At 31.7% G+C, this 26893-nt stretch overlaps 3 protein-coding genes across 3 annotated transcripts; all 3 read left to right on the forward strand.

The window, feature by feature from the left end:
- Positions 1-915: 915 nt before the first annotated feature.
- LOC105638901 (DEAD-box ATP-dependent RNA helicase 20) lies at positions 916-8653 on the forward strand. Its single transcript, XM_037637198.2, has 15 exons — positions 916-1369; positions 1751-1846; positions 1962-2126; positions 2217-2312; positions 2465-2539; positions 2869-3030; positions 3892-3972; positions 4808-4906; positions 5440-5535; positions 6072-6203; positions 6706-6780; positions 7176-7265; positions 7360-7434; positions 7686-7923; positions 8137-8653. Exons 1-14 carry the CDS (start codon positions 1049-1051, stop codon positions 7854-7856), a joined length of 1734 nt encoding a protein of 577 aa, XP_037493126.1. The 5' UTR covers positions 916-1048; the 3' UTR covers positions 7857-7923; positions 8137-8653.
- A 7156-nt stretch (positions 8654-15809) lies between these two features.
- On the forward strand, positions 15810-17826 carry LOC105638916 (expansin-A8). The gene is made up of 3 exons (XM_012222819.4): positions 15810-16094; positions 16169-16481; positions 17311-17826. The coding sequence occupies exons 1-3, from the start codon at positions 15950-15952 to the stop codon at positions 17612-17614; spliced, it is 762 nt and encodes a 253-aa protein (XP_012078209.1). The 5' UTR covers positions 15810-15949; the 3' UTR covers positions 17615-17826.
- A 4512-nt stretch (positions 17827-22338) lies between these two features.
- Positions 22339-26389, forward strand: LOC105638923 (hypothetical protein). The gene is made up of 8 exons (XM_012222831.4): positions 22339-22504; positions 22602-22783; positions 23458-23642; positions 24134-24201; positions 24921-25053; positions 25259-25420; positions 25549-25821; positions 25942-26389. Exons 2-8 carry the CDS (start codon positions 22663-22665, stop codon positions 26056-26058), a joined length of 1059 nt encoding a protein of 352 aa, XP_012078221.1. The 5' UTR covers positions 22339-22504; positions 22602-22662; the 3' UTR covers positions 26059-26389.
- Positions 26390-26893: the final 504 nt, after the last annotated feature.

Raw genomic sequence — 26893 nt, forward strand, 5'->3', positions numbered from 1 at the left:
ATTAATAGTAATGACAATCTCTGTTATTATTTTTTAAATATTTTTAAATTCATTCTTTTATTGATAATAAGTAATATTTAAAAATTAATTATTTGATACATGAACTCTTTTTTTTTTTTAAATTAGAATATAATTATTATATTATGGTTTTGATTTTAATATAAATTTTAAAATAATTATAAAATCTAAAACAAAGCTACTATCAATTTATTTAACTCCTAAACTTTTAGAAATTTTAACATTTTTTTATCAAAGTAGGATATAAGATATAATTATATTCTATTTTTTTAAAAAAAGCATTCATGTATGAAAAAATTAATTTTTAAATATTATTTATTATGAATTAAAGAAAAAGTTTAAAAATATTAAAAATAATAATAGAAATTATTCATCCCGTTAACTCAAATTCTTTCGTTCAAACAAATATATTAAGTTAATCCAAATCCAAGATTAAGAGTGAACCTATTTTTTATTTATAATTTAGAGTGTTATTTTAATAAAAAATTAAAGTTCATAGTGAAATTAGTATAAAAGTCAAATTAAAATGAAATTGTAAATAAAAAGTTAAAATTTAAAGTGAAATCTACATAAAAGTTAAATCGGAGAGTGAAATTACAATAAAACCTAAAGTTGAGGGTAAAACAATATGTAAAGCCAATGAATCGAAAAAGAAACTTTTGTTGGTTCTAAAAATGAAATAATATTAATGACCATTTACTTATTTTGTAAAATAAAGGAATAATTTATTAATTTGGTCAAATTTAAATGGATAAATAGTAATTTATGTTAAAAATTATTTTTTATAGTGGGCTTGATATGGCCCATATGACATGGGCCAAAAACGTTACAGAAATACGCAAGCCTCGTCACTCGTGTCAGTTATCGAGTACAACATCACTGAATCTGATTGTCACAGTGGCGTAAATTTAGTACTCCCTTAAGCATCAATCATCTTCTTCCACTTCATATCACTGTTCGAGGCTTCATCTCATTTTTCACTCTGCTGTATTTCTGCTGGTGTAAAAACTGTTTAAACCAACTCGAAGCGATGTCGTATGTACCTCCACACCTTAGAAACTCAAGCTCACACGCCACTACCGCCACCTCTACTACCATTATCAACACCACCACCACAGCTTTTTCTTCACTAACCCTAGACAGTGATCAGAACGCTAATCTCGACCATTCCTCATCTTGTTCAAATTTCCACTCTCCAACTTCCAATTGGAACTCTCTCCCTACTTTATCCAATGCCTCTCGCCGGACCTGCTCCACTGCTTTTCAGTCGCCGAGAACCTTGTCCATTCCTGAACCTGTTTTTCCTCAGTGGAATCCTTCCGACCGCGTTCTTCGCTTGAACTCTCAACAGGTTTTTTCGCTTTTTACTTTTTCAACTGCTTTGATACATTTTTATTGGTGGTTTGGAGTGAGATATTTGTGTTTCTCTATTGACTTGTTACGGAATAAAAATGACGTTTCGGTAGCTAAACCTATTCATCGATTTGAATTTTCTCATTTCTAGGGTTCTTTTCTTGTTCATTTTGCGTTTTCTCCAATTGCTTGCCAGTTCTTAGAACCACGCTTTTGTATTTTGTTAATTTCGCTTTTTATCTGGCAAAACAAATGCCTCTCATTTGCTCCATATTTCAATTGCTTACCTTTAAATTTTTGTTTACTATAATTTGGTTTCTGGTATCTTTTATCGATTTTTTGTGCTTAGATCATTTTGTTGTGTTGCATTTGCATGCAGATTGAAGATGTTCGTACGCGGCTTAATGTTGAAGTTAATGTTGCTTCGGAGGATTCCCTTCCAGCACCTGCACCAATTGAATCGTTTGAAGATATGGTAATCTCCGTATTTTAGACTTAGCTGATTTAAATCATATTTTTTCTTGGATTAGTATGATTGATTGATTATGATGAACCAACTTAGAAACTAAGGATATTTTAATTCTTGTTAGTGCTTGCATCCGAGCATCATGAAGGATATTGCATATCATGGATATAGTAGGCCGACTTCCATACAGGCTCAGGCCATTACTGTTGCTCTTAGTGGAAGAGATCTGTTGGGTTGTGCTGAAACTGGTAGTGGCAAAACTGCTGCATTCACTATTCCGATGATACAGGTTTTATTTCATGATATTAGATATGATGCTTCTATGAACAAGATGTTTTTATTCGCATTTTTTCAATGAGATTCTTGTTTCAATGTGCAGCACTGCTTGGCTCAATCTCCCATTCAGCGAGGTGATGGACCACTAGCATTGGTGTTGGCTCCTACAAGAGAGCTTGCCCAACAGATTGAAAAAGAGGTGTGGGAGCTAATTTTACACAAACGAGAACAATGTAACTATGAATTAGAAATTATATGTACTAGTCTGGTCATATACTTGTAATTTTATATTAAGCTGTTATTGCAGTCAATAAATCATCATGTTGATTCACATTGTCTGTATATTTTCAGGTGAAATGTTTTAGTAGATCTCTTGAGAACTTCAGAACTGCAATAGTTGTTGGTGGAACAAACATAGCTGAGCAGGTTAAATTATTGTAAATCCTGTTTCCAATGGTTGATTTAATTCTCTATGAATATTATGAGATGAGAAACTGGAAGTTCTTCTCCATGTCTTGCTTGGGCATTTGTCTGGGCAAGGCTAGGTAGAATAAGAGAACACTTCTCATGTTGTAAGTGGTTTTACTGAAATCTGTCCTTGTAAGAGGTGAATCCTGAAACAAAATTTCTCTTCTGTCTAGGAATTTATACTCAACATTTTTGTTCTAATGTTCTTGCTTTGCTATGTGAGTATGTTATTACCATTTAGTTGCCTAATATGCATTGCTCGACTTTCTTGTTGGGTGCAATGACAGAGATCTGAATTACGGGCAGGAGTGGATGTTATTGTTGCTACTCCAGGAAGATTCATTGATCATTTACAACAAGGAAACACTTGCCTCTCTAGAATATCGTTTATTGTTCTGGATGAAGCTGATAGAATGCTTGATATGGGGTTTGAACCACAAATTAGAGAGGTATAAGTTGCTGCAACTTTATTACTGGAATGTTGCATGGGTGTCTATTGTAGGGGTGAGCATTCGGTTAACCAAGCTGAACCAAACGGAATTAGCTTGGTTTCAGTCTAACTGAATATAGTTTTATGGGAACCAAATGGTATGAAAACTGATTCAAACTGAACTGAATTGGTTTGGCTCAGTTTGGATTCGGTTATGCAAATCAAATTAGCTTTTTGAGCTTATAAATAAATTCTGTTAGTTATATATATGATAACCGAATCAAAACCGATACCGAACCTTTTTCTATATTTAAACCGATTGGTAACTGAATTTCTAAAACAACTTCTGAATCCGACTGAAAGGAGTCAGTTTGGTTCAATTTTCAGATAGAAACCGAGTATTGCGCATATCCATATTTGTTGGCTGATAAATTTGACCATGCAGCTGAACTTTTCTTTTTGATTTTGGTTTTTGTTTTTAATAGCCGTATGTCCCACTTTTTGGACTTCAATCAATAGGGACTAGGTTCACAAGTGAACATTCTTAACTAAATCTTAGGGGCATTGGTTACATGTGAAAACTCAAGGAAAACCTTACTTCAGATTTGAAAAAGAAGTACGAAATACCAATGTTGAAGCTTTGATACGCTTAAGTTTCCCCTGAGCATATGCTTCATTTTTTATGACTCGTTTTTTTTCTTTTTCATCCCTTTAACTTCTTACATTTTGGAAAAACTTAGTATGTGTCTCCCACTCTTTTGTTTTTCAATGCATCATTATTTTATAAGCACATTCACTGTGGAGTGATTGATTCTTGAATTTATATGATAAATTGTGTAACATTAGAGAAGATGGCATTAGTTGTTTGATATTGTTTCAGGTACTGCACAATCTTCCAAAAAGGCATCAGACTCTGCTGTTTAGTGCAACTATGCCTGTGGAGATTGAAACGTTAACCCAGGTTAGATTTCCTTTTGTTTTGCCTTACACCGTGATGCAATTTATGGGTGTGGAAAGTGGGATATCATAAGAGATCTGAGGTTAATGTACTATGCTGATGCATACAATTAAATAAATCAAATCCTTCTCTTTGGAGTACAATATCTAGTGTGCAGTGTGGATACGTTTAGTGCCTGTCTATCCAGAATAAAAGTTTACGGCCTTGTAAAACGAGGTTCCCTTGTTTCTAATTCATGTCTTGCACAAGCTGATGTGACTTCAGGTTGCCTCAACCTGAGATAAGAGTCATATATAAAGCCTTGTCTCTTGGAGTTGTTGCTCAAGCTTTTTTTTTTCTTTTAATTTTTTTAATATTTTTGTACAATACTACTTTGAATTGGTCTTTTGGAAAACTTCAAATTAGGATACCTTGAAATAAACGTTGTTTGTTTCTGATTCCTTTCAAGTTGCAGTAAATTAGTTCTTATTCTTTGAAGATCTCACTTCAAAGAAATAATTCTGAAGTGTACTTTGATTAGGTTGAATGATTAGAAGTTTGGTGGCATTGTTTTGAGGTGTTTGTGTAGTTTTGTAGCAGTAGCTCTAATGCACATGAAATGTTCCATCATTTCATATCCTTGGTGGTCTATGTTTTATTTTGAAAACTTCTAGCTATAGTATCAGAACATTCAAAAGTCTGGTACCAGTTGTGTGCATTTATGTAATCTTTTCTATCTTGTACGATAAACTTTCTGCAATTCTTTTGAGTAGAGCAGTCTTTTAGGCAGTTAGAGTTCTTAATTCATTTTTTCATAATGAATATATGTGTAACTTATCTCATTTCCATTCAATTTCAGGAGTACTTAACTGCCCCTGTACAAATTAAGGTTGGAAAAGTTAGTAGCCCAACAGCAAATGTATCTCAAGTTCTGAAAAAAGTTTCTGAAAATGAGAAGGTAAGTTCTTATTGATGCATTGGCACAAAATGTTTTATTACGCTTATGGTGCTAGAAGCTCTTAATTTAGTTGCTTTTCCATTTGTAGCATATTGTTTTTCTTTGCAAGTCATATTAGGAGTGAGGAACTTGGGCTTGTTTGAATTTGTCAATTTGTGGGTTGCATGATCACCTACAAATTTGCTTTACTCATTGTAGCAGTGCTTCAACTTGAAATGTCTTTTGTTTCAGAAATTAAAAAAAAATAGAGATAGATTCCTAAGCTAGAAGTTGGGTTCTCTTTGCTGACAAACTTTTAGCTGGAGGAACATTATGGTATATGTGTTGCTTGAAGGGGTTCATATAGTTGTAAAAATTTCCGCAGTAAAAATTCCTTTTCTGGTGAATTTTAATTTACATGTTTGGTTTTGTCATTTTCATAACTTGAAAGTTAATTCGAACTGAATTATTTGACTCACAGTTACTTTTCACATCTGTGTCTCTTGAATGTGGACCATCCTTTGTCAATTGAGTTGACATGTGTGCTCGTGCAGATTGATTGCCTTCTGGCTTTTCTTGTGGAGGATGCGTCTCAGGCCGAAAGATCTGGTCACCCCTTTCCTTTAACTGTTGTGTTTGTGGAAAGGAAGGTATAGTAAGTGCTATATTTGTTCTCATATAATTTCGTGTTTATTGCATGGATTTCATCATTTATTTCTCACTGAAAAATTTAGGGTAGTAATGTTTTTGTATAAAGTTAGCCTGTTTTGTGAAAAACTTGTTGTTCATTAAGGTATGAAGCAACCGTTGAATGTTTAGGGGAAACTTAATGGTGGAAGGAGCTTTGACATTGTGCATTTGCATTTATTGATCAGGATACTGAGTAAAGAAAGATTTAAATATGTATCCATATGGAAAATCATTTAGATAACTCAATATGCCATGTACACCCTAAATTTTGACTCTTTTATTTTAGTCATGCAATCTCCTTTTTAATTTAGTATTATTTCTCTTTGAAGGAAAATGATATAATGAGAGCAAGACATGATATGTTGGGTATTTCTTTTTATTTGTTTATTTTTTTAATTTCATATCAAAACTTGCTATGAGATAGTGTATTTTTATTCCTTACTCTTGCAAGTTTCTTATGTAAAGTCTTTATACTTGAACATGGGTTTGCAATCAGACAAGGTGTGATGAAGTTGCTGAAGCTCTGGTGGCACAAGGCTTACGGGCAGTCGCTTTGCATGGTGGCCGTAGTCAGAGTGAAAGGGAGGCTGCTCTGAATGACTTCAGGAGTGGCTCTACTAGTATTTTGGTATTCTAATTTCTACTGCTTACGTGCTTTGATGTTTGCTTTGCAAATATAGCCCATATAAGTGATTGTCATGCATAATATAGTATGAAATAGATTAGTCTTCGTTGTAGCATGGCGTTGCTATCTTGTATTACTTCAGGCAAAGTTCAAAGTTACAATTTTGTAGCATGTCAATGCCATCATCCCTCTTGGAAATTTCTGAAAGAACCCTGATGTACACAGGCTGTCTCTTATTTTTCTGTTATCCTTGATCTTTAGAGTCTAAATTTTAGGCGTCAAGTCATCATGTCCATTGGTCCGCCTTTTTCTCTGTGTGCGCGTGTTTGTGCTTGTTTTGTATAGTTCCTGTGTTTAACTACCTTGTGCTTTTTAATTGATTATAGTATCTATCCTGAATAAAAAAAATGTACTAGCATTGTGTAGTAGAATTATGCCATGGACTTCCTTCTATTCTTTGGATTCAACTTTGTCTATTTTTTATTGATTGGACTTTCATTTGCAGGTTGCCACTGATGTTGCATCTCGTGGATTGGATGTCACAGGAGTTGCTCATGTAATTAACCTCGATCTTCCAAAGGTATTTCTGGAAGAAAATTGTTTATCACTGAATTTTATCTGAACTTCACTAACATCAGGCTGGACTATTGTTATTTTCTTTGTTTTTACTGATGGTGGAAAGCTTGGGAATTTTATTTGGTAAGTGGATTGCCAATATAGCAATGCATAATATCATTTGTAGAGATCTTCTTGATCATAGAAGTATTCTGCAATTTTTTGTCAACTCTGGCCAAAGCCTATGTAATGGGGTACATCATGGCCTGAAACTCAAATCGTGATCATGGACCTCAGTTCATGATCATGGTTTCTGCTACTGATATGTTAGCATCTCAATAGCCTGGTGATTTCAGTCACTATTAATGTCATTCTGAAATAGCAAACCTGAAGCTTCAGTTATGGCTGCCTCAATTGTAGACAATGGAAGATTATGTACATCGGATTGGAAGGACGGGACGTGCAGGATCAGCAGGCCAAGCTACTTCATTTTACACTGATCGTGATATGGTAAATTCCACTTTCCTTTCTGCTTATTTCTAATGATTCCTTATTTTAGATATTTGTTTGTTTCAACCTTGACAAGTACATCTTCATGCTCAAGTTCCTAGTCTCACAAATAAAGAAAGCAATAGCAGATGCAGAAGCTGGGAACACAGTGGCCTTTGCAACTGGGAAGGTATGGGATTTCTTGTTATACATATTGATGAATTGTATATCTGCTTTCTATTCGCATTTGCCCCCTCTATATCTTTCCTTTCATGCAAAACCTTGTGCTCAGTAGTCTTAAATCCTTCTTTACAAATTACGATTAAGTATAATTGTAAGTTCTACACTCAAAATGTTTCAGTTATTCTTCTTTTAAGTATAATTGTAAGTTCTACACTCAAAATGTTTCAGTTATTCTTCTTTCTGCTATTTGAATTTTAGGTTGCACGAAGGAAAGAGCGAGAAGCTGCAGGTTTGCAAAAGGAAGTTAGGAATGCTCTGTCAAAGTCCGGAGGGCCCGCATCAATAAACATCGAGGACAAGTATAGGTACATGATTGCCTCTGCAAATATCAAGGGAGAGGGTGCGGCAGATAGTGCTTGGGATGATTAATGGAAGTTTCCTTCAATACCTTTTAAAGAGCTTTGGTGATACATGCTTAAGATTCAGAGGTTTTAAGGTCAGTGACTTTTCTCGTTTCCTGCAACCGTTTGTGGTGAAATTGGTTCTTTTTTTCTGCACTACAATCTAAGAAGCTGAAAAAGAAATGCTACTAGATCTGTGTGTGTGTGTGTGTGTGTGTGTGTGTGTGTGTGTATGTGTGTGTGTCTTTAATAGTCGTTTTCTGATTACACATGTTATGCTGATGAAAAATAATAATAAATTCCTGTAGATGTACAGCTTCTGAGTTTGGGCTTAACAATGTGCTGAAGGTTACAAATTTCTCGTCATTCATCTTCCACTGTCACTTACGTCTTCAGTTCAGTTGCCAGTTGTACCAAGGTCAGATTGAATGAATGGTGATAGGTTTTTTAGGACTGCTTATACATTGTGCATATTGTACATCTTAAGAGTGTTTTAGTGGAAACTTTGCCATTTGAGCTATGATGTTGATGCCCTTTATCAAGTGTCAACTTTAATAAACTATCTCGGTGTTTTCCATCTTTAAGGAGAGTTTCATTGTCAATCATTTGGATGTTCACAAGTAATCTGACCGCGAGTTGCAAGAAATGATTACATCTGGTCCTGATAACAACTGTGTTACTCTTAGCTTGTTTGATAATGGTCTGAACGGTCTCTAATGGTTGGAAGGAAATAAGCAATTGTCTGGTTGGGTAGCCCCCAGGCTCTGAATGTACTTGGGTTTCGATTGGAAGTACAGAAATATCATTATTATTATTTTTTTTTAACATCCCCAACGCAAGAATTCCATAGCTATACGCATCCCCTTCTTTCATGCAGCGCCACCCGTTCCATTGGCATTGCATATATAGTTCATTTACAAATGAAAAGAATAAAATGAGTATTTTCATTTTACACTAAATATAGAAACATAAAATTTTACATGAACCGTACAAAATTTCACATCAGTAGGGTGTTAATAATGTGTTAACTAGAGTTTGTTACTGTTACTGGGAACGATACTTCATTGAAAATGTTGATTAGAGGTTATAAAAGTCACAAAACAGCTAAATAACACTTTAAAAATTGTTTTTCAAAAATAAAAATTTGAAATTGCTTTTTTTTTTTTTTTTTTTGTCAAACATCAAATATTAAAATCATTTCCAATGGTAAAGTTAGACAGGGTGATTTAAAAAGAGAAATAGTGATTTAATCTGTTAATTTTATATCACAAAAAAATATGTTTAAAATATTAAAATAAACATTTCCATTTATACCAAATATGACGTAAATTTGATAATTAATTGTATGAAATCTCATAATTTGAGGTTGGATTTGCCATCTAAGGCACATCCACTGTTTAGCTAACAATGCAGCAGACTGATTAGCAATCAAACCCAAGCTTTTTTTCGTTGGGAACCCATTTGTTATTTTCTCCACCTAACAAGTTTCTTCCACTGTTGTTTCAAGATCGTTTAATTATGATCGTTGATCTTTTTTTTTTTTCTTGTTCCCTTAAGCTTTATCGTTATAATTTTAAATTACAATAAAACGTAAGAAATCCATTAAGAATAAAAATATTAAACACTTAAAGTTTTAGGGAGAGATTGGGTTGGAACTTGGAACTCAAAACCTCCTCCCACTCTCAAGAGGGTAGATTTATTACATTTGCCTTGCGGTTTTTTATCCAATCAGATTCTTCTTATCTGTTTGCTCGCAAGTGGGTATTTGCCATTTGGTGTAGACTGTAGAGCAGAAAAAAAAAAAATATAAAAAAGCATAAAATAGAGACTAACATCACATGGGTGACATCGTAAAAGAGTTGGCTCTTGGTTCTAAAACGAAAAACGATGGCGTTCTAGGTAGATGGCTGCTCAAAACGCAAAAGAGACGGTAACTAGTTGAACAACAAATGAAAATGGTCCAATGGATTATTTAATTATTTCCAATTCAATTCCTAGTGTATGAGGCTGAAATATTATTATATTTATTAGTACAGCAGCAGGTTGGTCATACGTTGCTGTCGTTTTATTTTAATAAAATTGAATGAAGAAAATTTTGGATAATTGTTAATTAAAGAAAGAGCATTTTCAAGGAGTTAATTGTCCATCATTTTCTAATACAAGCAACGGTTGGATTTGTTCCTCAATGTTGAGTCATTTGTATTATCTTTTATGGTTGTTCTTCAGTTCCATAAATGTTATGCTTCACTAAAATATTACATTAAGACCTATTTATGCCTAACCTTCTCTCTTACTTGGCTAAATATATAAATTCACATTTAAAAATAAAGTTTAAAAATAAAAAAAAATTTATAAAATTTAATTTATTAAATACTTTAATTTATAAAATTAAATCTATTAAACACTTCGATATATAAAATTTATAATTAAAAATATTTATCTAGTCCGGAGAAAAAAACTTAATGATGATTTTTCTTCTCTTTAATGATTGATTTAGCTAAATTAAAAAAAAGAAGAAGAAGAAAAAGACCGGAGAGAAAGTTGATTGATTGACAAAGTTGAAAAAGTTGAGCTTGATGATTAAGGTTGATAATTGCAAGCTTAAGCAACGATCCAGATCAATAAGAAAAAGGGAAAAGTTTCTATTCACTTTGAATTTTTTTCACAACTCTGCTTTGAAATGATAGAAAAGTATTTTATAACATTGTTCATTTCAGAATATTTCCAATATATCCATTAAATGGAAAATTTATTCAGCCGACAACGTGTCTAGGTGAGAGGCCACTCAAGTACTGCAAGGCCCATATAAAGAGTAACTGAACGTTTGGTTAAAAGAGAAAGAGTCTCGATCACTCCATCTCAATAATGTCGATAAAATTGGAGATTTTTTAATATAATTATGTTTCAAAATTGAGGATTATTGGGCCTATAGGAACTTTCATTTCACTATCAATTGTGAATTAAAATAATATAAAAATAGTAAATTATGATATTTAGTATTCCATGGCAGATGATTATGGTAAATATTTTGAAAAATGTCTTAGACAAAGGAAACATATTTCATAAGTATTCCGAACAACATAAACTAATGTAGAAAATGTGAAAAATACAAAACAAGCCTTAATTTGTAATGGTGCCTTCTTGAGGGTTTGCTGTATGGAAAATGAATATGACAATGTTTTTAATAATGGTCCTAAAATGAGAAAACGGTCACTAAAAATCTGATAAATTCATGTTTCAATTTCTGATGACATTTGGTCCCAAACCTGACATTTGGTCCCAAACCTGACATTTGGCCCCAAACCAACTAAAAGAAGAAGAAAACACTAGAACTCCTTCGTATCCCTATTCTAGATATAATAGCTCCTTAATTGCAGAATGATGTGCTGTGCTTCAATCAGCATCCAATGTTGGCTATCAAACTTCTTGTGATTGTAACCAATCCAATCATCCAATAATATTAAATTTTTTTGTTAATGACTAATACCAATAGATAGACCTGACCCAGCAAGCATTCGATCTGATCCAATTCGATTTTAGTGGAATTAACGAGTCCAAGATGAGTTTGGGTGGTATTTTAACTAACCGAATCATGTTTGGGTCAGATTTGTATTCAATGATTCAAATGTCTGCTACATGTTATCCAATTTTACCGTAGGAGATCTAATAGGTTGAAATAAGATAAAAAGTTACAGAACAGAGATAACTATCTCTTTAGTTCACCAAATTGGTTTAAACTATTATAGTCGGGAGGACTCGAACTCGATATCTCTCAAAAGACCAACTAAACCACACTTAATTGATTATAATAATATTTAAAATAATTTTTTTTCCAAAAAAAAAAAAAAACAAATGATCATAGGTCTCACTCCCACCAACAATATTTCATTTTATTAACAAAAAAATATTTGAAAAATTCTTGAAAACATCTTGTAGTATGTGAATATATATGACCCTTCACGTAACAAGAAAAACACTAGAAAGTATGTAATAAGTATGCATGTAAAAAGGGTCGCCTAATGGCAACGGCTGCATATGTAATTATGCACAAATATAGAATATAGAATGCAAAATTTCCAGCAGAAGCTGAAGGGAGCTAATTACTGATTTTGGCAATATATATATTTTGCTGATGTTTTGAACACTCTTTTTATACACAACTCAAGCTCATGGGAATTGGGAAGGGAGCTTTGGAACTTGGAAGACTCTTAGCTTATTTTTTCAGTCCATTGTGCTCAAACATTATCACTAAAGTTCCTATTTGGAAAGCCAAAATTTACAAATATTTAATTTAAATAAATTATAATTTACCCATTTTTATATCTCATAACAAAAGCGAAATTATCCAAAGAAATTTGTTTTTATTAAAAGAAAAACATTCTTCATGTAATCTATTAACCTTTCTAACATTCACACTTAAATTTTGAGGTGGAATTTGAGTTTTTTTTCTTTTTTTTCAGATTTAGACACATATTTCAATGTTTGAGTTGCGAGTGATACTAAAAATTAAGTCTTTTCAATAGTGATAACTTCATCGTATCTCAAACCAGCACCTAATAGATTAATTCAAAATCCTAAATTCTCTATTTCTCCGTGCTTACCTCAAAACATTAAAATTTTCTTAATTTATTATTTCATTTAACCTTCACACCTAGATTTTGAGATTAGATCTGAATTTCTAACAATTTTTAAATATTAAAAATCAAAATATATAAAAAATCAAAGTTAAATGATACTTCAAAGAAAAATCCTTACACAATGATACTCATTTATTTAATCATTTGGGTACATACAGATTCATTAGATAGCCTCAAGAATCAAAATCCTCCACAAAATCTTTGGAAAGATTGTTCATTTCCTTACAAATCTTGATGATCCTAAAAACCAAAATTGAGTATACTCTGTTCTTAGCAGGATATTATAATTATGTACAAGGATAGAATCTTAATCTCATCTAACCATATTTTAACTAATTAATTGAGAACTAGCTTATAAGACTATAGATAGCTGAAATATTTTGTGGTTGTCTTCTTCTTGGTTTGGTTTGATAATGATAAATAGATAATTGATTGGTGAGGCATAGACATGATTTTTCAGAAAATGGATATTTGGATGCATGAATATATTGAATTTAAGCCTCGAGAGCCCGCAAATCCGGAAGTTGCATGTGCTTCTCACATGGTAGGACCTCATGTCTTCATTTTTACACTCTTCTGCTCCAATCAATTATAAAAATTTTATGTAAATGAGTTGGGAAGCTAGTTGAGGTTCTGTTAACAAAAAAAAAAAAAAAAAAAAAATCATTCAATGAGTTTAAATAATGGAGCTCGAGTTTCTTTGTCGGAAGAAGAGCAAAGAGATCGAGCAGAACGAAAAACAGAATAAAATAGTAAGCTAATTAGAGACAGGAAATTCAGCTAGAAAATATTTATTTGAATTCATTTAATTTATTTATTTCAGAATAAAAAGTTGTTTTAAAAAATTATTTCTGTTTTATTCATATTTTTCCCTGAATGGTATTGAATACTCTCGTTTAAGAAAAAAAAAAGATTTTTCATTAATTTAGTATATGGATGTCTATATATGTTACAGCCAATTTTTCATTACTTTAGTAACCTTAATATGTGATAACAAAAGATGATAGAACTAATCAGGGGATGCTACGTGTATATATATTTTAAATTTTAAAAGGGCAAAAAATGACAAAGTTTGGAAATTTAAGTGTTATTTAATTATTTTACCCTTAAGGTTTTTTCTTTTATTTTTTGAAAATTAATTATTTCTTGTTAGGTTGATTACGGGAGTAACAGAAACTTTTTTTTTTTTTTAGACAAGCATGCACGTGAGGACGGTGCAACCTTACAAATGCTGAGATATGAATGAAAGGCAGACCTCGAATTTAGAAAATTAATAGAGTTCTTCCTCTCAAAAAAATAAAAAATAAAAAATAAAATATAGAGTTCTTCCGCTAGCTAAAAAGTGTGTATTATCACAGAAGAAAAGGAAATTTTAGAAAATAATAATTTCATACTCAAAAATTCGGGGGTATAAATATTGATTTAAATGCTTCGTGAGCCATTTAAAATTGATAATTTGATTAAAATTGAGTTAAGTTGATGCGGAAATTTAAAATTTTCAATTATTTATATAATTAATATGATATTTAATAATGTAAACAATTTATCAATTTTAACTCATTCAAATTTTAAATTAATATTATAAATAAAAAAATTTATTTATAGTTTAATCTAATCAAATCGAGTTCGAGTATCTTGAATATTAATTTGAATAAAATTCACATTTAATTGAATCTTATTTAGGAATTAGAATCATAAATTTGTCTTACCATAACACTTTATATATGCTTATTTTCTTTGAAAAAAATCACCAAAAAGTTTATTTATTTATCAAATAAATTTTATTTTCTTTTTTTAATACTTGCACGAGGTATCCAGGTCCGTGTCCGTTTTAACCATCCACAAACCTGACTAATCTTTGCTCACCCTCGGAGGCAAACAGGCTGACTCGATGGAGTTTACATTGCACTACGGGAGGATTTTATTTTATTTTCTTTGAAAAGAATTTATTTAGAATTGAGTATTAAAAAAAGGGCTCAATTGCCATTTTAAACACAAAATGTCTTATTTTTTAGAAGTAAGATTGGATACAAGTAGAAAACTACACATTTTAAGATTGGATTATGAAATTCAATGAGTATTTATGTGTATTCTGAATTAAAAATAGAGAACTTATTTTGAATACGTGCAAGATACAATTTAAAAACATAAGATTTGCAACCACTTTCTTCCGTTTAAAGATTCTTTTTTGAGTTAGAAAATATCTATCTCATGATTAATGACATTATTAAAGAACTAATATTTAAAATTAGTTCTTTAATAATGTCTAATTGATAATAGACATTATTATAATTGCTAATACTTTATAATTGATAATATATATTAAAATAATTAATATTTAAATTTAAATAATCCTAACATTACAAAAAAATTACAACATTAAATGACTAATATTTAAATTCAATTATTAAGATAATATATTTGTATATAATATTAAAAATAAAATTTTATATTTTAATAACAAAATTTAATAAAAAGGACAGATATTATTAATGACTGATATAAATTCAATTAAGTATTCTCATATTTAAATTTAAATCTGTTATTGAAAAATACTAAATGACAATATGAACAACAAGTATATAGACAATGTATAAAGTACATTCTTAAAAACTAATTATTTAAAAATATATTAATTTATGGTATCAAATGCAAATTTAAATTAATATTTTGATTTCTCATTTTAAGTGAATTTGAGTTTAATTGAAACTTTAAAGTGATATCCAACACAATGAAATCAATTGTGGAAAAACCTTTTTCTTTTTCTAAAAATACACATAGAACATGCAAGAAATTCCAAAGTCTTCACTTCCCATTCTCACCATGTACATTTTATTCATAACTCCAACTATTGCCAATTGCCATATTCACATTGAAAATGTTTTCTTTTATCCAAAAAAGCTTCTAAACCAATTTGGTAATTACAAAACAAGATTGCCTTTCATGTGCAAGAGATTACTACTACCCTACCCCCTCTTTCAATTACGGCCAAATTCATCTCTACATGACCTTAAATTGAGACACCATACCCTACATGCCCCCTACCAAAAGCAAATCAAAATTTTAAAATTTACATTTGAAAAAAAAAAAAGGAAGAAACAATAGCACCCCAACCCAAATGGCCAAAAACTAGTGGCAACAAAGAAACTATACTAATTTATGAAGTTGCAAGAAAGGGTACATAGATGCATCATGTGGTGTGTTATGGCCCACAAATGGTGAGCTTAGCGGTTGGTAATCCGTAACCAGAAGGAACAAGTGCATGTGAAATTTGATTTTCCTATATCAATTTTTTTGTGGCTTTTGTCTTTCCTTTCAAAACTTAAAACCCCACCCCCTACTGGGTTTTTGCCTTCTTTGCTCTGCTTATAAATACATACCCTTTCTTCATGCATTGGACAACAACATCAACAACCCAACTTAGTAAACTATAATTTATCTTCTATAAGCTCTTCAACATTGTAATAAAGTTAGCAATTTACCTATGGAAGCAAAGAAACTTTCTTTCTCTATCTTTCTCTTTTTCTGCTTCTTCAGTTCACACCTTCATGCCATTTTAGCTGATTATGGAGGTTGGCAGAGTGCTCATGCCACCTTCTATGGCGGTGGAGATGCATCCGGCACAATGGGTAAGTCAGTTACTCTTAACTACTGATAATACTATTGAATTTAGGTTAATTAGGATTTGATTTTCCTTTAATAGGAGGAGCGTGTGGGTATGGGAATTTGTACAGCCAAGGGTATGGAACAAACACAGCAGCTCTAAGCACAGCTTTGTTCAACAATGGATTGAGCTGTGGTGCTTGTTATGAAATGAGATGCGATGATGACCCAAGATGGTGTCTTTCTGGCACTATTACTGTTACTGCTACTAATTTTTGCCCACCAAATCCTGCTCTGCCAAACAATAATGGTGGTTGGTGCAATCCTCCTCTCCAACACTTCGATTTAGCTGAGCCTGCTTTCTTGCAAATCGCCCAATACCGTGCTGGAATTGTGCCTGTTGCCTTCAGAAGGTAATAAATGTTAAAAAGCATTCCTTAAAAAAAACAAAAAAAGCGAAAAATACACTTCTCCCTTACTTTTATCCTAATTAATATTTTCGTACCTCTGTTTACAAGAAATTACTCTAAAGTTCTTAACATTTGGTGAAATTCACTATTGGATCGTTCCCGCCCAAAAAATCAGTATTTTAACGCTAAATAAACACACTTTTTAGATGAAATATGCTCATTTTATTATGAAAAGTGCTAACTTTTTGGAAGGAATGACTTGTTGATAGTTAGTTTAAGTGTCGTTATATTTTTTAAAACATAAAGTTATAAAAGTGTTAATAAGAATATAAATTAGGGATCCAATTACATTTTTCTAAAAAAATACAAGGTTTTGGTTGATGTAATAAACAAATTGAACCACTTAAAGATGAAAAAATAAATTAAATGCCTGAAAAGCACACTTGATAAAAGAATTAAACATCTTTACTTACAAAAATACAAAAATACTATTCAATCAAATTATTTCAATTGATAAAAATAAGAGCTAACTTCTTAAAATAATAATAATAATAATATTTTTTCTATTCAATGAGATGCACGGATAAGATCTGAATACCGGTGGTTTATAAAAAAATATTAAAAATAATATTTTTGAATTCATTAAACTAAAGCAATGAAGTATTCACTTAAAATCGATCTGTGCACGGAAAAAAAATTACGAAGGTATAAGTTTATAGTAAACTTAACTACCTCTTCAATAACTGTATCTGATAAATTTAAGAAAATTGAAACTAATTAAATTTTTTTTTTATTAATTAACTAATTATATGTCGGTGCTTGGTGTTCTTAGGGTGCCATGTGTGAAGAAGGGAGGAATAAGGTTCACCATTAACGGTCACTCGTACTTCAACCTAGTGTTGATCACCAACGTCGGCGGCGCCGGAGATGTTCATGCAGTTTCAATCAAAGGGTCTAAAACAGGCTGGCAAGCCATGTCAAGAAACTGGGGTCAAAACTGGCAAAGCAACTCTTACCTCAATGGTCAGAGTCTATCCTTTCAAGTTACAACCAGTGACGGAAGAACTGTGACAAGCTATAACGTGGTGCCTGCTGGTTGGCAATTTGGTCAGACTTTTGCAGGAGCTCAATTTTAAGATGTTTATTTTATTTCTGGACTTGTTTTTTATTTTTCATTTTTGGCCTTTTACGAATGAGTCTAAAATTTGTAGTGTATATTTACAGAAATAGCCTTGTAAAGCAGAGGTGGCTAAGTAACACCCGCTGGGCCGTTCATTTCTAGTAATTTAATTTGAACAATGTATTTGTCTTATGCATTAGCAATATATACTTTCTGGATATCTAGAAATATCCATATATTTAGCCAATCAAAAAATAAATTTTTAAAAATTATTATTATTTTTTCTTAATAAATGGTAAAAAATAACATTATTTTATGTTTATATGTAATACCAAACATTCTAGCAAAATGCTTGTTGTTGCACGTGCGTATGTAAATGAAAATAAAAGCTCATGCCTTTGTTGGTGATGATTTCATGAAAAGCAAGCTTTTATAACTTCAGATCTTAGGCCAGGATTTTTTGTTTTTTCTTGAACATGAATGAATTTTATTCATCATTGAAGAGGTAGATGAGATGCATCAAATAAAAGAAGCCTTTCCAAATGAGTGGGAGGTAGAGTTTAGTAGTCAGGCGCGGCTCCAACCACCAGATGAATTGTCCGCTTTATATCAAGTCAATTTCATTTCATAATAGATTGGCAAGATCCGCACGATTTTATCCTGTAGGTGAAATGTGAAACTTTCTATAAGATCACCCATCCTAGGATGTCCGTTAAGTGAACATGCTTAATTTTAAAATTATTCTAACTCTCCAAGCATTCCACCAAAATGGGCCTTTGATGATTAGTTTTTTTTTCTTTTCGATTTATGATTCGATTCATTCTCATGTTCTGCATTCCACTACTCATAGCTATCCTGCCATCCTGGAAGCGAGCCAAGAGGTTTGCTCTACCTGCTCTCTTAAGATCGCTTTGTTGGGTCAGAAAGTCACATTAGTCATCAATAGTTCATACAAGAGTTGAACAAGAAAAGACTTGAATTGAGATTGAATTGAAAATATTGGTTTTTAATTGAAGCTTCCCAAAACTTTTGGGTTGAAAATCCATTTTTTATTTGTATAATTAGGAGATGTAATCTCTTAGTTCGAAACTTATTTTAATAGCCAAGACCACTGTCAAATTGAATTTTTTTTTTAAAAAAAAGCATAAGGTTGGAAAAAAAAAAAAATTGAAGTTGAAACCAAAACTAGCTAAATTGTCACTAAAATTAGTACTTTAGGAACAATGGGCATTTAAAGCGCGAGTTAGTTACCATAAACATTATATTTATAATTTTAATTTTAAAATTGTGTCATAATATAATAATGAAATATAGCGCTACACATATAAATTTATGTATAATAATTCACATTTGTGGACTTTTATTTTTGAAATATATATTTATTGACTTTATACATAATCACCGTTGAACCTACGTTGACACAAGGATGGGCAATTGCCCCCTGCTCTTTAAAAAATATAAAAATCATTTGTAGGCTCAAACTTTGGCAATTCAAGAAAATATAATGTGCCAATCTATAATTTTTGTCTCCCTAAATATAAATCCTAACTTCACCCCTGCACATAATAATTCAACTTATAGACAATCTTATAAATACTATATTAATATTATAATGCACACATAATTACATAAGATTCAATGTTATAAATTGATAACTTGTGGACAATGTTATAAATACTATATTGATATTATGTAAATTAAGGTGCATGATAGGCGTTTCGTAAAATTTAAGGTGATAAATAATTAAAGTAAGAAAGTTGAGGGAAATTTTAATCATTCGGACGGTTAAATATCAAACTTCCAACTTTGTAAAGTTAAAAATTTATGAATCAATCAAAATTCAGTATTGTAAAGATGGTTTGATATCAAACTAAACCATCTATTTTGGACCAAAAAAAAAAAAATTCAATTAACGGTTCTAAAGATTGAACCAAAATCGAAAACCATTCAATTATCACTGTTCAAGTCATTCAGTAACCAAACTTAAAAAAAAAAAGGTTTTGTGAAGTTTTCAATGAAGCATCTAATAAAAATTTCTCAATCAATAAATGGGAAAGATAATTTATTCAACAAATTTTAAAGAAAAAAAAAATGTAATGTGCAGACGTGGCAAATGAAATGAGAATGAGCGGTGGAATAATTGAAAAATGAAAAGTTGCAAGTCCAAATAAATTTGGAAGCAGTTAATGAACTTGTTATTCATACTTTAACAGCCCACCTGACATGTTTTTTTCCTCCACCGACCACCAAATAGGTAAAACTACCGTAAAGCTAATTCGCAGGACATGTGACACATCAGTAGTGACGATATGTTCCTTAATTTTTGATATTGCCGATTGGTTAAGAAAAAAAGGTGGGTCTGGTTCCAAACTGAAAAAAACCGAAAGCTTAACTGTTTGTTTGGACGAAGGGAGGGATGATTGAAGTAAGCTATAGTAAAATCAGTTGAACGTAATTATAATTTTTTGTCATGACACTAATAGCTCCTTCTACATTTAGATCTTCTATTTTGTATTATTATTTTCTAGAATTTGCTCTAGTACTCCTTTAAGGACCGTCCTTCATTTCTTCTAAAGTCAATTAAGTCTGATGAAATCTTTTTGCTTGGGTTACAAGTAATTAAGTGAGCTTTGAAGGGAGATACAAGTTGAGTACATGAGGAGATTGGTCAAATTTTAAATATCTGATACTACTCATGAACCGAGCCTTTCAAGATTATAGAAAATGCTCAACAAAGTAATGTATATGAATTGCTTGCTGTGCGAAAATTATTTAGATGGCTTATGGGTCTGTAGTTCCATAATGAAATTGAAGAGATGACATTTTAAATTCTAAAAGGAAAACAACTTTAAGTATTTACATAGAAAGAGACAAATCATTTCTAAAGTCATAATCACTCTTGTTTTCATTTCCTCTATATCCTTTTAAGCAGGGGTGGCCATATTACGGTTTCGGAAACCGGAATCGTCGGTTCGAACCGATCCGGAACTGTAACCGGAACCGGTGAGAACCAAAACCGGCGGTTTCAGATTTCTGGAATCGGAACCGGCAGTTCCAGAGAATCGGTCGGAACCGGACTGGAACCGCCGGTTTCCCGTCTGGTTAGAGCCGCCGGTTCGAACCGGCGGTTCTAGCCATTATAAACTGTCAGGTTTTTCTTTTTTCTTTTTTAAATTTTGTTGTGAAATCTCTTAATAATTATGTTCAAGTCTTTAAAAAAATAAATTTAATTGAAGTATTTTTTAATTTTTTAGGTGTATCTTTTAATTTTTTATGTTCAAATATTTTTTTTTAAAAATCGGTCTTCAAAATTTAAAATTTAAAATTATGCGATTCGCCGAAAAATCAATCGGAACCGTCGGTTTGATCACCGTACCGGAACCGGAACCAGAACCAGAACTTTTCGATTCGATTTCAGTTTCAATTTTTTTGGAACCGGAACCGTGGCCACCCCTGCTTTTAAGATTTCTCGAATCCTCATTGTGAAATTTGTTTCGGTGTTTTCGAGTGAGCATTTGAGTCTGAAATAGACGGAATACATATGTTTTCAGTTTTCCAAGATGGTTCTATATCTTCTATGGTTTCCACAACTTACCCATTTGCAGGGATCTCTTATTTAAGGGTAAATAGATGTTTATTAAGATATAATAGATTATGTGTATATATAAATAGATTACAAATTATAATTATTATTACCCAATATTAATTCTTTAACTTTCTTAAAAAGATGAAATTCCATAGATAGACATTATTAGATTTCACGAGTTATAATTATTACAACAAATAAATAGATACCGACTTATATAAGTTAAATCATTAAAAAAACTTAAACTTTGAAGGTAGTTTTAATTATATATTTCAAATTCAATTTTCTTCTTTTAGTACTTTGAACTTCAATTTTAGTTATAATAACACTTTAATTTCAAATTGCTCCGAATATTAAAATAAAAATAAATATATTCATCTTAAAAATAAAATACTTTTTATTTAGTAATATAATAATGACAATAAGTAACGCTTACCTAAAAATAAAATTATACCGTAATTAATAAAATTTATTTTATAAGAAATATAACTTAAATATAATTAATAAACTCTAATTAAAATTTCATACTTAAAATGAGAAAACAAAAATCTAAACTAATATTTTAGGTTTATAATTAACTAAAAATTATTATCTTATTTGGTTTTTTATGAATTTTTTTAAAACAAATTTAACCAATATTAGTGAGGGCATAAATGTTGAATTTTTGGTTAAATTGACTATATAAATTCAAGGAAAATAATATTTTATTTATTAAATTGGGTACAATCTAAAATTAAGGTACTATTATAACTAAAATTGAAATTCAGAATATCAGGAGAAGAAAGTTGGATTTAGAGTATAATTAAAACTATCCGTAAAATTTAGGATTTTTTTAATAATTTAACCATTTATATATATATAAAATAGATACCCAACAAGTTTACATATATATCATTTTTATAGTTTTTTTTTGGTACTACAAGGGAGCATTAATATGTCATTTGTATAGTTGTTAGTCTACCAATTATAATATTAATATTTTTTTAATGATGCTATTACTTAAGAGCTACGTTCATTTGGTAACAAAAAAAAAAAAAAAAAAAAAAAATTTACTAATTGGTTCTTGGCCCTCAACTTTATATTAATTTCATTTGATCCCCGCAATAAACGGTGGGCCATCTTCCTTTCGGGTCAAAAATCTCCCCAAATCAAACAGCAAAACAGCGTTTAATTTTCTGTCATTTCATTCCTAATTTTCTCTCGTTTTCTCGCGCTCTCTCTCTCTCTCTCTCTCTCTCAATTTCGAATCTCTCTTTTCCTCCTTCTAGCTTGACCGTCATCGTCATCAAGTATCTCAAAGGAGCTCATGACCTGAATGAGGTACGGATTTCCACATTTCTATCTCATATTTATGGAATTTTCCTTTTTTTAGTTGTTTTTAAAATTTTAAATTTCTGTCGAAAATTGGAATTGGTAGATCCGGATCGAAGAGTGGGTGTGAATTGAAGGAAATATAGAAGTGACGGAGAGAGTGAAACATGAGTGAGAGCCAGAGATTCCAGCTAGGGACAGTAGGGGCTTTGAGTCTATCAGTGGTATCGTCGGTGTCTATTGTGATATGCAACAAAGCTCTCATTAGTACACTCGGTTTCACTTTCGGTAAGTAATATATTAAACCCTTTTCCCTTTTGAGTCTTCCAGTTTCACCAGATGCGATGTATTTGGTACTCTTCATTTGTTATATTTTGGTTTTATTGAAATTATTTCAAGCAGATAGGGATTAGTGCTAATAGATCAGTTGGTATCTGTGTATTCTTTTTTTTTTTTTTTTTTTGTTTTGGTTGAATTCTTTTAGATCTTTTTTGGATTTTGCATTTGGGATCATAGCTTCTTAATAACTGTCCAATTTGAAAAATATGAATTATTTTTCTATTTTAAGGTCAATACTCTCTTGCATAGGCATGTACATGCTTATGGATTAATGGTGTTTATATCAGTCATTATCAATCAAAGTAAATTTTGATTCCATGCCGATTTATTGGAATTGAATGTAATTAGAAACCAAAAATGAAAACCAACTCAGGCGTATGAGTGGGTGGATAATATTCCTTTTTCACCTGTAAGACCATGATGTTGCATAGAATTGTGGGCTGAACTTGGTGGCAGTGATAGTAAAGGGGTTAATGCAGTGATAGGAAGCAAGCAGCTACTGATTTTTTCTATGCACAGTAATAACTTTATGTTTTATTGCTTTACATTTTGGCCTTTTTAATTCTATCTTTAGTGATTATAGTACTGATGTTATGGCCTATTGGTGTTTTACGGGGATACAGCCACAACATTGACAAGCTGGCATCTGCTGGTAACATTTTGTTCTCTTCATGTGGCACTATGGATGAAATTGTTTGAACACAAGCCTTTTGATGCAAGAGCTGTAATGGGATTTGGCATTTTAAATGGGATATCCATTGGGCTTTTGAATCTTAGCTTGGGGTTTAATTCAGTTGGCTTCTACCAGGTAAAAGAAATTCTCTTCTTTCAACCCTAAATATGATCAAGAATTTTGTTTCCTAACTTGCTTACTTCAATGATTATGTAATTTGATTTAATTTTTCTATGATAACTACATGATGGCGTTGAAGGCTTGATATGCATTTTCAGTTCATCTTTTGTCTCCGGAAACATGTTGTTTGTGGTTTTTGAAACTGTAAAAAGTGCGTATATATAATATATGCTTTTGGGCTTAAATGAGGCCCAGTGGCTCATTTTGATTTCCAAATTCTGCCTGATGACCACAATGTACTAATCAAGTATAAAATAAAGACACTCTGTTTGGCTTTTGCGATATTATGAATGATCATATCAACTAAAAGTAAAACCATATTTTGTGGAGGTTCCCCCTCCAACAAATTTGTTTTTATGTGCTGCTCAGATAACTGTATATATAGGTTTTTTGCTTTATAAGCTGTTAGGTGCATGACACTGAAATTTATTTGCGCTTATTTTTAGATGACAAAATTGGCGATCATCCCATGTACTGTCCTCTTGGAGACACTTTTCTTCAGGAAGAAATTCAGGTGTGTCTTATTGGTGCTTCTAAACTTCATTTAATGAGTACATCATTATTATTTCAGGTGTATAATGGTGTCACTTTCCATGGTTAAGTCAAGCACTTAAATGTGCAGGTTTTTGGAGTTGAATTTATTTCGTACCGATTTGAAGTGATTGTTGTGCTAAACTAGATAAAGGATAAATGTAAGAAGGAGACCATGCTTGAAGGCATGTACATCTGATAGGACCTCTTACCAAATTCCTCCTAATATTTTGTTCTCCAGAAAGTGAAATTTCTCCGAAATTTACAGTGACTAATTTCCATAATTGACATCATCTAAAGATTCTTTACATGCTTGTTTTTTTCCAATTGACCTCTTACTAGAAAAAGAGATGCATCAATCATGTATTTGTTGTTCTCATGGTATATGAAATAATATTATTATGATCTCTTTTTCTTGGGCATGCTGTGTTTCTGTCTTATTTCTAGAGCAAATGTTTACTTTTGTGACCATTTCTTGTCTCAATTAGAGATCTTACAAATACATATGCATTGATCATTTTCATTTCCCTTTGGCAATAAAATGTGTTCCAAGTAATCTAAATGTACTGCTTAGTCATCAAAATTTACCATGCCATACAGTTTTGTTGTTAATCGAGGACAAGTTCCATTTTCGTTAAGCTATTCTTCTCAAAAAAAGTCTACCTGGATAAGTATATGTGCTAATAATTGCATTATTTGCAGTCGGAATATTCAGCTTTCACTGATGATCCTTCTTGTGGGGGTTGGAATTGCAACTGTAACTGATCTTCAACTGAATGTCCTCGGTTCTGTCTTGTCTCTGCTTGCAGTAATTACGACATGCGTTGCTCAGATTGTATCCTTAGTTAAAACACTTTTCTGCTTATTTTATACTGTTTCTATTCATTTGAACATGCCAGTATTTGCCAAAAGCAAAGAAAAATATATGTCATTATTATTCTGCAGGCCAACATTTCTACTATGCAAATTTTAGTTTGTTTGCTTGCTCCTTTCTGTCTGCTGCATCCTTTGAAGTTGTAAATCTTAACCAGTTATTTCAGATGACCAATACAATTCAAAAGAAGTTCAAAGTCTCTTCCACCCAGCTTCTATATCAATCTTGTCCCTATCAAGCAATAACTCTGTTCATTATTGGTCCATTTCTAGATGGTCTGCTAACTAATCAAAATGTTTTTGCTTTCAAATACACTCCTCAAGTGCTGGTAAGAAAATATTCCTGAACCCCCTACCTCCATTTTGTATAATAGTCTCATATTTAGTAATTCCTGAACTCTTTCTTCGGTATTTTCTTGCTTCTAATATATCTATTATATGGATTATGTGGTGGCAGTTCTTCATTGTTCTATCCTGCTTGATATCTGTCTCTGTGAACTTCAGTACATTTATGGTAATTGGAAAGACTTCTCCAGTCACCTATCAGGTCCTAGGGCATCTGAAAACATGCTTAGTTTTGGCCTTTGGCTATGTTCTACTTCGTGACCCTTTTAGCTGGCGCAACATTTTAGGGATCCTCATTGCAGTAATTGGGATGGTACTGTATTCTTATTATTGCACTGTTGAGAGCCAGCAGAAGGCTAGCGAAGCTTCAACAAAATTACCTGAGGTAATTAATATTTTCCTTGTGGCACATGTAGAGTAGAGGGTGTTAGCACTTCGCATTGGGCGTGCTATTCCCGTATAGTGCTTTCAGATATTTTCATTCTCATTCTGTGTGTTTATATAGGTCAAGGAAACCGAATCCGATCCTCTGATTGGTGTGGAAAATGGAAGTGGAATATTAGCTGATGGCGTTGTTCAGAAATCTCCTGTATGGAATTCCAACAAGGATCTTCATGCATAAGACTTAAAAATTTTTATAAATTCATTCCTAGAGTAATATCAGTAGACGAATCTGTTTCAGCGATGAAGATGTTGCTGGCTAAGGGGTTTCCATGTGATGTATCGGGTAAGAGCAGTTGGGGTATTCTTAGATTGTTACTTCAATTAAAAGTTAAGGAAATTGTCCAATTATATAGCATTTTTGGTTATTAGTTTTGTATGAATCAGGCATGGCAGGGGGATGATAGAATTTTTATTCGTTAAATGTATACTTTTGCTCTCAAATATTAGAAAAAAAAAAAAAGTTTCTTTATTGTTTCTTTCTGGTAATATATTATTGTTATGTGTTTAAAGGATTGTTCGGCAAAATCAACTGTTTTGGTAGTTATGTGTTTTAGTAGCGTGTAATTATTAATTGTTTGCATAGTTAATTTTTTTATGAAATGCTATCTTAATCATTTAACCTGATTTAAAAGATTATTGCCGCCGAACAGCATAAGTGTTCCCTGTTTTTCCCTAGAACTGTTTACTGTTTGGAGACGCTCCCCTATAGAGCTTAGACATGTTCACTCAGTAGTTCGGGTTGGGCTTAAACAAGGCTGATCAGCTTTCTACTGGGCCTATATGTGGCCCAATCATTCCAGTCTAAATATAGAGCCCAATACAGCTTGCCAAACAATTCAAAATTTTAAACCTTGTTTAGTTCACTAGAATATAATAGTATGGAAACTGAATTGAATTAAAAAAAAAAAAAAAATTGTTCGATGGTTTTGCTCCATGTGTTATAGCTGTTTGTTTTTAGTTTTTGGTTAATTATTTTTTTCAAAACTGTTTTTTTTTCCCCTAAAATTATTCTC

This window comes from Jatropha curcas, chromosome 9 (assembly GCF_041381405.1).
Source record: "Jatropha curcas cultivar XTBG-Jc1 chromosome 9, XTBG_Jcur_1.0, whole genome shotgun sequence".
In the NCBI taxonomy this organism is placed as follows: domain Eukaryota; kingdom Viridiplantae; phylum Streptophyta; class Magnoliopsida; order Malpighiales; family Euphorbiaceae; genus Jatropha; species Jatropha curcas.